Source organism: Centropristis striata, chromosome 14 (genome assembly GCF_030273125.1).
Source record: "Centropristis striata isolate RG_2023a ecotype Rhode Island chromosome 14, C.striata_1.0, whole genome shotgun sequence".
Lineage (NCBI taxonomy): Eukaryota > Metazoa > Chordata > Actinopteri > Perciformes > Serranidae > Centropristis > Centropristis striata.
Window position 1 is genome coordinate 15,429,108 of NC_081530.1, and position 14,415 is coordinate 15,443,522.

The 14,415-nt window shown below is 38.6% G+C and overlaps 1 protein-coding gene across 1 annotated transcript in view; it reads right to left on the bottom strand.

Moving 5' to 3' along the window:
- Positions 1-14,415, bottom strand: part of ppp1r9a (protein phosphatase 1, regulatory subunit 9A) — a 57,295-nt gene that overhangs the window by 17,235 nt on the left and 25,645 nt on the right. The window contains exons 5-7 of the mRNA XM_059350831.1: positions 14,266-14,370; positions 8,513-8,648; positions 3,357-3,509 (exon numbers count right to left, since the gene is read on the bottom strand). Of these exons, the coding sequence (XP_059206814.1) occupies positions 3,357-3,509; positions 8,513-8,648; positions 14,266-14,370 (394 nt within the window). The remainder of the gene's footprint in view (positions 1-3,356; positions 3,510-8,512; positions 8,649-14,265; positions 14,371-14,415) is intronic.

The window sequence follows — 14,415 nt, forward strand, 5'->3', positions numbered from 1 at the left end:
ATAAAAGAGGAGAGGAGATGGAGAGATGGAGATGGATATGGATATGGAAGGAGAGATGTGGAAATGGGAGCAAATGAGAGCTACAGTAAGTGAGGCAGAAATAGAGAAGTGAGGAGTGGCATTAGGAGATATGGCAAAGTGTAACAATATTAATAATGACCGTACTTTCTTTCAACCTTTTGAAATCAGATTTTTCTTTAAAAGGCTCATTTCACAGCATGTGCATATTTGCATTATGCACAACAGTTTTTCTTCTGCACTGCCTGTGCAGAAAAGAAATCCATCTCCAATGAAAGAGCTGGGAGACAAAATCCACAGTCCTCACAGGCAAAAATACATTCCAAAGTTTATAAGTTTACAAGTTAATATGAGGCTTCCAGAGTCTGAGTAAGACAAATCAAGTTGGTATCTTCTAAAGTTTCATTCTTTTAGTACCAATTTCCTGCTTTGTGTTGCTGTATCCCCCCACAGCAGCTCTGCAAAGAAACATTGTCTGGGGAAACAAAACAAGAGAATCTGTCCTAGAAAGACTAACTTTTAGAGGGTATCCACTTAATTTAATTTACTCAAAACTGCTGAAGCCTCATATTAAGTTGAGATACACTTTGGGAAGTATTTTTCAGAAGGATGGCTATGAATCTTTTTTTTTCCATCACTTAGATTGGGAGCATGTTAGGAGGGTGTCTTTTAAAGTTCAGTATGAGCAGGAGGAACGGACACAGCCAGCAAGACTGTTTCAATCAATGTACATATGGGCACACATGAAAAACACCATTAAAAGGCTTACTTCGACCCAATAAGATCGTTTGTGTATCTATTTCTTGACCTGTGTTACCCTGAATTCTTAAACAAAACTTTTTCTGGCATGCCTCCACGGTGAATGAAAAATCCAAAAACAGAGAAAATCCTTAAAGAATAGATATAAATATGGGCCACATTACATAACAACAAACATCAGTTTACAAACTGTCACACAACTCATACAGTATAATTCAAGTCAAACACATATGTTTTCACTAAAACCTTACTATTTAAAACACTTTCACATAAAAAAGTGTCACAGTTGCTGCTTGTCTGTGCTCTGTGCATGAGACTGTTATGTGTGTTTATGCAGTATACAGCTGCATAAATGAGACTTGGATTATATTGCATGAGCTGTGTTATAGTCTGTAAAAGTTTTATTGCTACTTAGGGTTCAGACGGTATTTCTAATTTTTTTTTTCTTCAGGAGGGCGTAGCGGGCTCAATTTTTAAATATTGGAGATACCGATACTATGTGAAACTAAAAGATCTAAGGAATATATAGACCCCAAGCATGTCATGATATTGTTTTGGGAAGTTGTCAAAATGCCGCTGCAAAGTTTGGCTATTTTGGCGATTTTCAAAGCAGTCATGTGACCCCTGATGTCATGTTATTGCAATAAAAATAAGCTGTCCACATAGTTTTTCTCATGTAGTAAAAATTTGCAATTTCCACCTACTGTATTTGAATATATGTGCATACTCGAGTCCATAAACAGGTAGATATTTTAGACCAGAACAAGTTGACACACAGTGCTGAGCAGGTTCAATGTGTCTTTTATTGTTGACCTGCTATCTCCCCCTGAACATTCAGTGCCCACAACCACCAATTCTCAAAAAAGCACCTTGAACACTAAAATATGTCCCCCATTTACTTTAATTCATCAAGAATTTTTCTTAACAAACTCAAGGTAACTCAAGGGTTGAGTAACAGACATACAGTTGGTCATTTTGAAGGTGAAGTATTCCTCAAACTAAATTTACAGTTTGAACATCATTTTACCAACATATTCTGTATCTGCTTGTTCCAACACTTAATTGAAGCTTTACGATCCTTAAAATTGTGTAACATGTTTTTTTTTATGTCTACACCATTAAATCAAATTAAAATATTCTAGATGCATTGGCACATTTCCTCTGAGCATATCTTGGCTTCCTGATTAGAATAAAGGATCAAATATATATCGTACTAAATTCAGTGCATGTCATGATGCTGATTATGTTAATAGCATATTGCTTATATTTTAAATGTGCTGATGATTAGACCAAGGTTTGTTTAGCATTAATTTACTGGTTCTGATGTAAAATATAGAGTCTAATTAAGAGTGGGGTTTTAGTGAGAGCATTTAGTGGTGTGCGTGTGCGCCCAGAAGAATGAGTAAATTAGTCAATACTGCGTCTCTGTTGACTGAGGCATTAACAGTTACTCTTGGCTCCAAAATATAGTTCAAAACATCATGAAAAAGTAAATGGACTTGAACAGCAGCCTGGTGGGGAATACTATCTTAAAAGAGGACATTAAGAAGATGAAAGGGTTTAAGAAAGATTGGTTGTGTGTCAAAGTACAAGAGCATTTTTACTATCACATCATTTTTAAAATGCTCATTTCCCAGCAGCTTTTTCTGCTTTGTGTTTTCCTTAAACCAGTGAAAGACAGCAAGGAAAGAGATGGAAACAAGTGGGAAATGGGAAAGCCCTTTAAACAGAAAAGGTAAAAGCTGCACTCTGGGAGACGGAGGTCATGATACAGAATGAGAAAATGGAGCGAATGTATACATCCTGTGACCAGGAATTGCATTATAGTCTCACTCGATATCCCCTGCGGCGCCTGCAGTGCAGCTGAAGCCATTTGTTAAATGTGTCATACAGCTATTGTGGCAGTCTACAGAAAGGCTAAAGTGTTATGGTGCCAAAACAGCGCCGGAGCGCTCGATCAATATTAGCAGCTTCTCGGCAGCAGCATAAAAAGCAGAAATGAGTTAACAACCAGTGATTTCATGTTCCATTTTATGGCTGTACTTTTTTAAGCTGAGTTCATTGAAAGCGATGGTAGCAAAAGTTCAACAAAATGGGTTTCTATTCTCAGGGGCTGGTTCTTGTGAAGCGCTGCCAAGATCAGGATACAAATCGATTCAAATGCAGGTTAAAAGTGTTAGCACTTTCTCCTCATCAGTGGGTTTTAACCACACATGGGCAATTAGAGATGTAATGAGCGTAGGTCGTATATTGCTTTTGTATTCACGCTTCTAATCATCCAGATTAGGAATTAGGGAGGTAAGCGGATCTTAGATCTTAACAAAAGAATTGAACTCTGCCAAGTAAAGCAAGGGTGCTAGACTCCATTGTGTCGCTATCTTTTGTTGTTTTATTGAATTACCTTTTTTTCTGTAGCCAAGTTATTCTAGTGAGTGTGTGGGTGTATTTATTCTTTTAAATGTATTCTTCAAAGCACTGACAGAGAAAAATGTGGTGGGCTCTCATCAGTTGTGTAATCTTCACATTGGGATATTCAGGAGCAGGAACTGATCTATAGGGGAGAAAGAATCAGACTTTACCTCTCTGAACTTCTGGTAGAGTTTAGTGGCGTCTAACTCTGAGGGAGACAAGATGTCCTCTGACTCCGGCAAGTCAAACACTTCAATACTCTTGTCCTCGCCCGCTACCGTTGTCCCCCCCTCCTCCTCATCTGTGGCGTACTCTCCTGTCTGCTGTAAGAGGATGAGCAAAGTCAGTCATGTAGTCCAATTTTCTGCAGATTTACTTCATACAAACAGCACAGTGTAAAAATATGAGTGACAGCTGCTTTCTCTTGTATTTACCAATCCAGGTAGCTGGAAATATCCTTTCGCTTTTTGTAAAATATGAAAATCTTAATGTGTAATTTTGCATGAAAATATAAAATATTGAAAAGAAACATGACTGTATATCAATACAACTGATAATAAAGTGTTTTGTCTTGGCTTAGGTCATACAAAGTCAGAAATGTAAAAAAAAGAACAAGGCCAAAATTTTCTTCTTTTCGCCGGTAATTTCTGGCCACCATCTTTGTTTGGATTAGGAAAAGGTGGAGCAATTAAGAGAAGAAGTTTTTGTTTGTTTTAATGGTGCAGCGGATGGAATATTTATTAATCCAGAGGGGTTACACAGTCTTTGAGGATCCTGGAAATAACTTCAGAACAACGATGAGTTTACTTAAAAAAACTTTCTAGGTTTTTAAGAAATTGTGAGATGCTTATCTCTTTAACTGTGTGATGGAAACAGCCTCAGTCTTTTACCACAATATCATACACAGAGCCACCAAGTGCATATAGTGCAAATTCCTGAAGAAGATTCTTGAAGAAGTTAACCAACTCATAAAGTTACCTAAAGTTTATCTAATTAATTAGCTGCTTGCTTGCCAGCAAGATACAGCTGCTAAAATCTGCAAGCAACAGTTAAACGACGACCCATTTTCCTAATGCCATCCTTTTTTATTAATTTTCTAATTTGTATAAGTAATGTTATTTTAAATGCTGCCAGTTATATAAAATTGAGGTAACACGCATAGTTGGGAATAACTTTGTCAAAAATAAATTGGTTTGACAGCCTGGTCAGCCATGAGGATACATAGGTTTTACTGGCCAAATTTCAATGTCACTTTTTATAATCTTCATCATACTCATGTGTAAGGAGGTTACTGTTCAAAACTAGAGAGGTTTGAGCCTGTTGTTGTGTCTCTAATGGAGCCAATTCTAGATGTTAGTAACCTCTAGGGTTTATAGGGAAGTTCTACTAATGAAAGTCACAATTTCTCAACGTTTTTAGACTGATTTTAATGTAGGCCATTGTGCTGCATGTATTCTAGGCCGTTTCTGTTCTCAAAATAACATATAATGAAAGTTGGCATTGGATCCAAATGGATCGGTTGATTCATTCTTTGGCTTATAACCAAAAGAGCCTCATATTTCCGGGGGAGCTATTATGTGGATCCCTGTCTCCTACCCTCTCCAGCTTTCTCTCTTCTCTCAATCAAGTTTAGTGTACATGTTATCACCTACCTGTAAATATTCATAAAAGATAAGCAGAAATGAAGAGAATTAATGCATTAATGCACTTCCTTTTCTTTCTGACACTGTTGTCCGGGCTTATTACTCAGACTCTCTCTCTCTCTCTCTATCTTGTCTGGTCTATCTTAAATCTATAATACCCTCGTTACTTGTCTTTCTGTCTTGACCTACACAAACATGCAGTTCACCCACACCCACCCTGACACACACACACAATCTCTTCTCCTCTCTCATCATCTTGGCCCATCTTCCCCTCATCTCATTCCCTGCACTTCCCTCCATCTATCTTCCACCCAGATAACAGAGCTCAGGCCTGATTTGTTTGCATGCATGACCGACATAGAGTTACCATTTCCATAATAAGCTTGCTTGTTGCCATGGTACCAGCATCCTACATTAAGGCCCCATTCACAGAAGGAGTTAACCGAACACATGGCAGGGCAGTCAAACACCAATTTGCATATGATAAATGCATCACCTCCTACCACACGCGTAAAGAGCCAGGAGGACGATTTAAGGAGAAATCTTGCTGTTGTTAGGGCGCGCTCAGCGTGTGATGATCTGCACTATGAATGCCTAACAGGAGAAGGATGATGGCATAATGACTGTCACTCAGTGGAGGAGAGGGCTGTGACTGCTCCCTTGACTGGAGGCAGAGTGCATGCGAGCCACTGTGCACAGCATTGACTCAGTGTGTGTGTGTGTATGTGCTGATACTGCATTGTAGATGCACAATTGTTTTATTTTTTTAATTTTTAATTTTGTTATTTTTAGTCATATTTATTATTGTTTACTAGCTGCAACAGCATAATATTGTTTTCACCTAGTGAGTCGAGTGTGTGTGTGTGTGTGTGTGTGTGTGTGTGTGTGTGTGTTTCATCATGGAAAAATGTGGTCTGGGAGATACCTACCGTAGGGAGAACTACCACAATACAAAACTTTACGAGTGTGTAGTTGATTTATTAATATTAAGATATATTTTCTTGTACTTGGAAGACATGCCATGCTTGGCTTTTTTTGATTAATGATATATTAGAAACATGTTTTTTTAATGGTGTTTTCTATTTGCAAACCACCTTGTGTATTTCTTTTTTTTATAAATACACTTTATTTTTACCCTCATACCCCTAAATCTGCAAGCAACCATCCTAACAAAAGGGAATCTTGCTTATGTCAACCATCCATCTCATATGATGTAAACGTGCTGTGTGTGTGTTCACGTCTCCAATTTGGTTTTGACATGAGAGAACAAATCTGTCAGCACGGTGTTGCACATCAGCTGCTTTTATTCATTCTTGATTGATGTGTTACTTTTGTTGACTTCAGTGGAAGAATGTGCCTTTTACTCTGTATCTTCACATTTGTTTCAACATAATTTGTATTTTTGAAAACAGCAACACTCTTTGTCAAAGGGTGGAACTAATGATCACTTTCATGAAAAGCTATTGTGTGGACTATTTTTCTTTAATTTACTGTGCATATAATATCATAATACAGAAAAATAATGACTAATCACTGTTTTCTAAAACCCAAGATGATTGTCCAAATAGCAGACCAAACCCCAAATTGTTTAAAGGTGAAATGTCTTACTTCTTATTTGATTACAAATTAAGTCTATATAAATACTGTGAAAGTAACAAAACTTCCAGTCCATGGAGAAATGCACACAGGCTGTTTTCAGTAACTATGCATTTAAATGAGGGACTTCTGTAAGGTTGTGATGTCACAAATATACTAGAAATAGGTAGAAATTGCTGCTATACTCCGTTACAATCATCCCCCAGCTGCAATGACTGTGCAGAGACACTGAGAGCAAAGATGCAGAAGATCTGGAAATGCTGACCAATCAGAGCAGACCTTTTTTGATCGAGGGATTTAAAGAGACAGGCTCAAAAAAGGAGCATTTCAGAGAGAGGGTGAATACAGGTTTACTCAGACAGAAAGTATGAGAAAAATACATAGTTGGTTTTTTGAACATTAAAGTATTTAAGTATTAAAGTAAGTAAGTAACATTTAAGTATTAATTGGGATATTAGCATGATACGTCTACTTTAATTTCTGATCATATCAAGAAAAGTAGCAATAGAAGTGGGAATTGTAAAATGGGAATTGTAAGACATATTCTGTAGTGTGTGTCTCCATGTGTGTGTTCACATTTAAGTGCAGACAGATGTGTGTGAGTTAAATTAAATATAATCATATCCACAAATGGACTGACATGTGTGTGTGTGATGTCTACTGCTAACTGAAGGATATTCTCCTCCTCTGGGGACAGGAGCCCCAGCACCAATAAAGAGCTGTCTGTCAGATCAACCCAGGCAGCACTCAGAGTGAGAAATAACCCCCCACCCCACCTCCCCCTGGTGAGAACTCGTTCTAATATTTATAGAGATATTAATATTGATGAGTTCCTTTTATTGCCCCATAGATCCTTGTAATGGTTTTGTAACTGTTTACCCTGTCGGCAGTTACGTAGGGAGTTATGGATGGCTTGGTGCTCAATGGTGGCAGATTTCAAGTGTGTTTTTACAGCGTTTAGTAATCTATGCATGGATTTACAATTTTAATACAATCACCAGTCTTATGTTTATGTATCCTTCTGGGGATTTGTGACAAAGGGTGTTCTTTCAAATGAAAAAGTTTATTTTGATTTTGACCATGAACCCTACATCTGAAATGATGACAGACAGCAGGGATAAAGTGGAAGGAGGGAGGTTTCTTGCGTGATAAAATTAGTCTTTACGAAAGCAGTGAAGTCGTCGCTAATGGCTGAATACTCAACCTCTGTACAGTAGGAGCTTTAATAGGAGCTGACAGTACTACATGTGTATGTGGCTGTGATTATGGGAGCACTGGGATCAGCTTCCGGGGCCTGGAGAAGAGTTTCTTATGCATGAAGGCTCTCAATCCGCCAGGAAATTAAAGACTTCAAACAACACTGATGGAGATGCCTGAGTGAGTGTGTGTGTGTGTGTGTGTCTGCATGTAATTCTACGCATGAGTGCAGCTGTTCCTCTGTGTGCTAGTGAGGGCTGCACCATGCATTGATTTATGCTGCTTTAGTGTGTAATTACATGTGTATATACAGTGTGAGTGTGTCTATGTGTACGTGTGTCTCCGGGGCAGATAACATGGGTCGCAGGGTCATGAGCTCAGTGTCTGGTGGATTAACCGTGCTGTGAGTAAGCAGAGGGAAACGCTGAGTGATGCTTTCTAGGACTGAACCTAACATGGCATCCTCTTAGTGTGTGTGTGTGTGTGTGTGTGTGCGTGTGTCTGTGTGTGTCTGTGAGGGTTTTGTACGTGGCATCAAAGCCCACTGTCAGTCAGTTTTATGGAGTTAATAAGCTAAAACTTCCCGTCAACTGTCTCGAGAAGGGAGCTGATTTACATTCAGTGACAACTAGAAGCCTCATTTTTCCAATGTAGTGTCATGTGTAAGAAGAGTGTGAACTGACAGCGGATGAACTTCAAATAAATGTAGATATAATGAGCTTTATTATTATAATATTATGTTCTTTTTTTATTAAGGGAGGGCATCTTACCGTATTTGCATATTAACATGCACACTATGAGGTACATCATCTCAAAATTCAGGATGGAGAATCTTTTATTGCACCTCTATGACACCCAGTACAGTGTCCAGGATCGTGTGTGGTCATTACCTCGTCATCATCAGCGTCATAGTGGGCGTACTGCTGCTCCAGCAGCTCTCTCTGTCTCCTCTCTTGCTCCAGGGTCTGCTGGATGAGCGTGGCCACCTCGCTCTGCTGCCCTGGACGCTCTCGGCCAATCACAAACCTGCAACAACACATGCTGTTAAAGTTCTGGCAACATATACAGTACATGGAGTCAACCAGGTTGTGATTATGTAACAGTTACTGCATGTTTTGAAAACTGGACATTTACATGAGCTTTAAGATTTCATGAATAAACTAAAAGGGCACTTAGATAGCACATAACCCTGCAAAGGCATGCCCTATGTTGCGAGGACATTCACATGAATTTTCCCAGTCTGGAACTAATTTTTGCAGCACAAATGCCCTATCTTGCAATGGTAATGAAAGTGAAAAATAATTTATGTATCTGCCCTGTGATTCAGATCTGCTCCAAAATTTAATGGGTTCCTCATCAGGCCAGTAGTTTTTGCTTAATCCTGCTGACAGACAGACACACACACAGACCGAGCTGAAAACATAATCTCCTTGGAGGAGATAATAACAATTATATTCTAAGTGTAGTTGTTAAAATTATCATTACATCATCATTTAAACTGTAATATCATCAGTCTGGCTTTCACAATTTCTACTAAGAAAGTCTGTTCTTTAGCAAATGGTTAAAATAGGAAGTTAAAGGGCGTATGGGAAACCGTCTCCTCTTAGTTTCTTATGGCAACATTTATTTTGTTGTATAAATTTAAACATGTGATATCTTTAAATATATCAGTGTTAATTGGCATGATTATCATTATTAATATGATTTATATTATTTTAAATTCGGACAAAAAGGTACATTGCACCATACCTGACAGTTAAACACATTTCCTATATTCCTGCTGCTATTTATTGTGCCTTTTCCTCATTGTGGTGTGTGTTTGTGCAGTGAAATGACCACAGCAGCACTGTGTGAGAGCAGCAGAGGCCCAAAGCCACATAGCAATGACAGCGATATCTGCTGACGTATCAGGGCAGGGCTGGGAGATGGGACAAACATAATAATATGAGAAGACAGTCAGCTCAGCCAGGCAGCCTGTTATTAGCCTGGCAAGGAAGTCAATGGAGAGAGCCACAGGCTATGCCTCGGAGCAGTTACACATGGGACCTACCAACAATGCATACAGTATCACATTAACATGTACATAAAGTTAAAAAGAGAACAAATTATGTTTGAAAAAACGTAGGTTTGTCCCAAATGTAACCTTAAATAGAACTATAAAAAAAAAAGAGGGGAAAGCTGAATGATTTACTCCTCCCTCCATGCAATTTCATGCCGAATAGTGGTAAAAAAAATAAATAAATAAGAATGTCATTATCTTTATTCTTCTCATAATGTTGACTAAACCATGTAACAATGTCAAAGAATTTCTCTGACCTATTCAACCCAGATGGGGACCTATAACTGTGTGTGCATGAAAAAGCATGTTCTTGCCTACAGTATGTGTACAATTAAGTGTGTTAGAATGAGAGAGGGAGAGAGAGAGAGAGAGAGAGAGAGAGAAAGAGGAGAGAGAGAGGAAAGAGAGAGAGGAGAGAGGAGAGAGAGAGAGAGAGAGAGAGAGAGAGAGAGAGGAAAGAGAGAGAGGAGAGAGAGAGGAGAGAGAGAGGAGAGAGAGAGAGAGAGAGAGAGAGAGAGAGAGAGAGAGAGAGAGAGAGAGAGAGAGAGAGAGAGAGAGATAGGGCCTAATCAAGTGAATTCAGTTCCCGAGAGCTCTTTCATATATTTCTAAAGGCGATGTAGAAAAGGCCTTACGCTCCAGCAGAGAGGCGTATTTGATCTACATGTGAAGGAACAACTGAAGGGCAGGACAGAGATAGAAAGTTAAAAAAAAAAAGAAAAAGGAAAAGAGAGAGCCTTTGCTAAGCTAAGTACTACACTGGAACAAGCCTTTGGACAGCAGCGAGGTCTGCTGACCTGGAAACAGCCTTTCTCCTCACGCATGGGGAGTCGGTCTTAGGTTCCTCCTTACCTCCCACTGTTCTGGGGCAGCCACACACAGAGCTGCTTCATTTCAACTGCAGAAACCTTCACTACTGATCTCATTCACTCCAATTAATACAGACATGGCTCTTATTAAACATACAGTTTGGTGCAGGAACTTCAAGGGACAACAATTTTAATTTTTGCTCGGCGTGAAAAAGATGAAAAAAGCGAGGCTGGGAGAAGTGCGACCGGACGCGTGTCATCCCCATTAGGCTGCTCTGGGTTGACAGTCTATGGGGTTGACAGGCATTTAAGGATGTCAGCACGAGCTTACACATAACAGATATGACTGGTCGGACACAGTAAGGACATGTAGAGGTTTTCTCTTTTTGTTTAACTTTTTTTTATCTGTGGGTTATGAGCATATCCTTGTAAACTCATGAAGATGGTTTATTATATATGTTTTTCTCTAAACTACATCCCATTAAAATTAGTCTTTCTGTCAGTAACTCCCCTGTCTGTGACACTAAGCTGTATTTAATGCATTGAAAAACTGACAATCCACAAATGTATAGCTTTTTTTTAAAAAAAGGATATACTACAAAAACAACAACAACAAACAATGTATAGACTCATACAAAAGTAATTCCTTGAGTCTTTTAAATTGAAAATACTTGATACTTTCTCCAAGACGTGCTATATTCTTAGAAAAAAGTGCAGTATCAGCACTGCTCTTTGATGATTCAGTTCAGTAGCAGTTGTTTAACAAACAAACACAACTTTAAAAAGCATTCTTGATTTTTGTAAATTTACGAAATTATTACCCTGTTGTTAAAATGGCAAATGGTGAAAAGCACATTATGACATGTTTAGGACACGAGACTCAAACTTTAGGACTTGAGACTCGAGTGCAAAGACTTGAGACTTCCTTGTGACTTGCAAAACAATGACTTGGTCCTACATTTGGTGTGTTATATGAGAAGACTGTGAACTAGTGCCAGCTCGGCCGTTTTAGATGTTGAGATTATCATGCTAATGCAGCTCACACTATTATTCTAAGTACATTTATAGCCATTACAGGTGCATCAAGTGATGTTGGGCTCAGATTAGGTCTAAAATCAGTAACTGTCGTCCATTAGTGAGACAAAGGTATGCAGTCTATTATTCATATAAGGGATGTTATGTTTATATATAGTGTATTTGCAGAAACGTATCTCTGTTTTTATTTATTTTCCTAAAGCATGTTTTTTGTGTGCAAGCCAGGGAATCTCAGTCCAACTGGTGTGGGGTTGTTTTGATAAAATCTCTCTTTTTTTCATTAATCCTGTTTTTTATTGTGCACTCAAAGGATGTTCATATTTCTCTTGTGCTTCCCCACAACTCATCTATAAATCATCTATAAGACAAGACCTTTAAAACTGTTTTTCTACTGTCACACTGGGGGGAACTTCTTGTGACTAAAACCTGGATGATATGCTGCTGGAAGTCAGGGTTAAATATAGCTAAAATGGCAAATCTAGGACAGTTGGCCATAAAACCTCTGGTGATCACACGGAGAGAGAAGGATTTACCGAGGAGGAGGAGGAGCAGTGAGTGGGTGAGACATGATGTAGGAAGACTGAAATAGTGAGAGCGCTGAGAGGGAGAGAAGAGTGAAAATAGGTCTGGGGATTCGATGAGAAATAGCAGTGAGTGTAATTATCATTAAAATGTGCTATAAGATTGTCACAGTGTTGTATTTTTCATGTCAGATTTGAAATATTAACTTTTAAAAAAAAAGTATTTCAGTGTAATTCTAGATCTTTACCAGACATAATAGACTATAAAGCTTTCTGCACTGCTCATTATAATCTATCTATACTTAGATCAATGGACAGGTGATAGATGGAACCTTTTCAAGGCTGCCTTACTTATAGTGCCACATCCTGGTATGTGGAAAACCCTCAATGTCAATATTAGTTCAGCAAACAGCATCTGGTCTGATACTGTTGGACATGTCACTGTACACCAAACTCTCCAAACACATGGCAGAAGATCATGAAAGAACATTGTGACCAGGAAACAGCACTGAGGCTTTGGGATTATTTAACATCAATATGGCTAACAACGGTTTTAACTGTGTGTAGTGTATTTATGAAAAGATAGATCAATTAATTTAGACAAATTGAAGCATGACAAAGTAAACAAAGCTTCCTGGGAATGCAAATAGGGGTTAAAACAACACATAAGATGGGCAAGAAGGGTACAAAGAAGAGAGCATAGGAGAAAATCAATAAAAGATGATGGTGATGGTGAAACAGAAAAATATAAAAAGACAACAGCAATTCAACTAAGAAAAAAACAAAGACAAGAGAAAGAACCAAATGAAAGTGAGAGATGGCAGACTACCAACATTGCCAAGGACAGCACGACTGGCTTTCCAAATCAAAGCCCTGCCATGCTGTGTGTGTGTGTGTGTGTGTGTGTGTGTGTGTGTGTGTGTGTGTTGTCTGCTCCCCACTGCTCGATGCGGGCCCCTGCCAAAAACTGCTCAACTGTCAAACACACCAGACTTTTGTCACATATTGTGTTCCCACATCTTCAAGTATCTCAGATATGGTAATGGCGTTAAGGGGCCTGCCAAACAAAAATCTCACTGAGCCTGGCTGCTTTAGCGGCTGCTTTGCAACTTCTGCGCCGTGACAGCAGGGCGAGCGGAGCAGCATTCAGATTTGCACCATGCAGATGTAGTGAAAAGTGAAGGCTGTCCTTGTGGACCTTTGCGTAGTTTAAAAGGACATTTTCAGAGGCTTGAGTTTGTCAGTAATTATGTCTGATACTGTACTATGGCACGTCTGGTTCTTGGGGCTGATAGCTGCTTGACACACTTCTATAATCTTATGGTAATCCAAAGATCCTCATCAGTGGCGAATCTTATGAGTGTATACAAAAAAATAAAATAAGGTAAGAAGAAGAAGGCACTGATACTTAAGATCTTATTTTTTATTTGAGCTTTAAACGATTGAGCATGTATCCAGTGACCGTGTTCTGATAGTGTCCTTGAATAAAATCTTACTCTTTTAAAAGGGGATATATTATGCTAACTTTTTTGGGCTCAAATTATTTTTTACAGCATTACGTACAACTTTGGCCATGTTTAAATGTTGAATGTGATATAATATATGATAATAACCAAGATCATTATCAAGAAAACCATGGAAAATGTCTAGATATCAACTCTTCAATTAAGCTATTTTTGTTGTTATCGTTATATTTGTCCAAACAAATGTACCTTTAGTTGTACCAGGCATTAAAATGAACAAGAAGTTGAAGAAAACAAGGGTGGTCTAATCATTTTTTCCATGACTGTATATATTTGACAGAAAAGAAGGAACAAATAATAGGCCCCCTTTAATGTTAATGGAGTTGCTGGCATCACCCTTTCCTGTTTACATAAAGTCCATCATCAAATGGTTTCAACTAAGTAGCAGATAATGATTAATTTGCAGAAATAGATATCTCTGTTTTATTACTTTTTATTTTATTTTGTGTGTGTGCAAGTCATGGAAAATCAGTCAAAGTGGTGTTGGGTAGTTTTTAATAGAGAGCTCTCTTTTAAAATTTTCATGAATCATATATTTTTTTATTATGCATCCGAAAGGAAATAAACCATACTGGTGCTGGTTTATTCATTTTAATTTGGCTCTTATCTGTTTTTCCAACGCACTCCTCCCTAAGAGTACACACAGGCCTGATAATCTGCTGTGACTGGCTTTTCTTTTTAGGCTTGCGTGTTTACCTGACCACTCCTGATGTGTTCCTGAGGACGGAGGCAGCAAAGCTCTGGGTGACGCCCACCAGGCTGGTCCCATCCACCTCCACGATCTGGTCGTTCACCTTGATCCTGACGCACAGACAGACAAAAGCATCATTCAGTTTGTGCAAAACT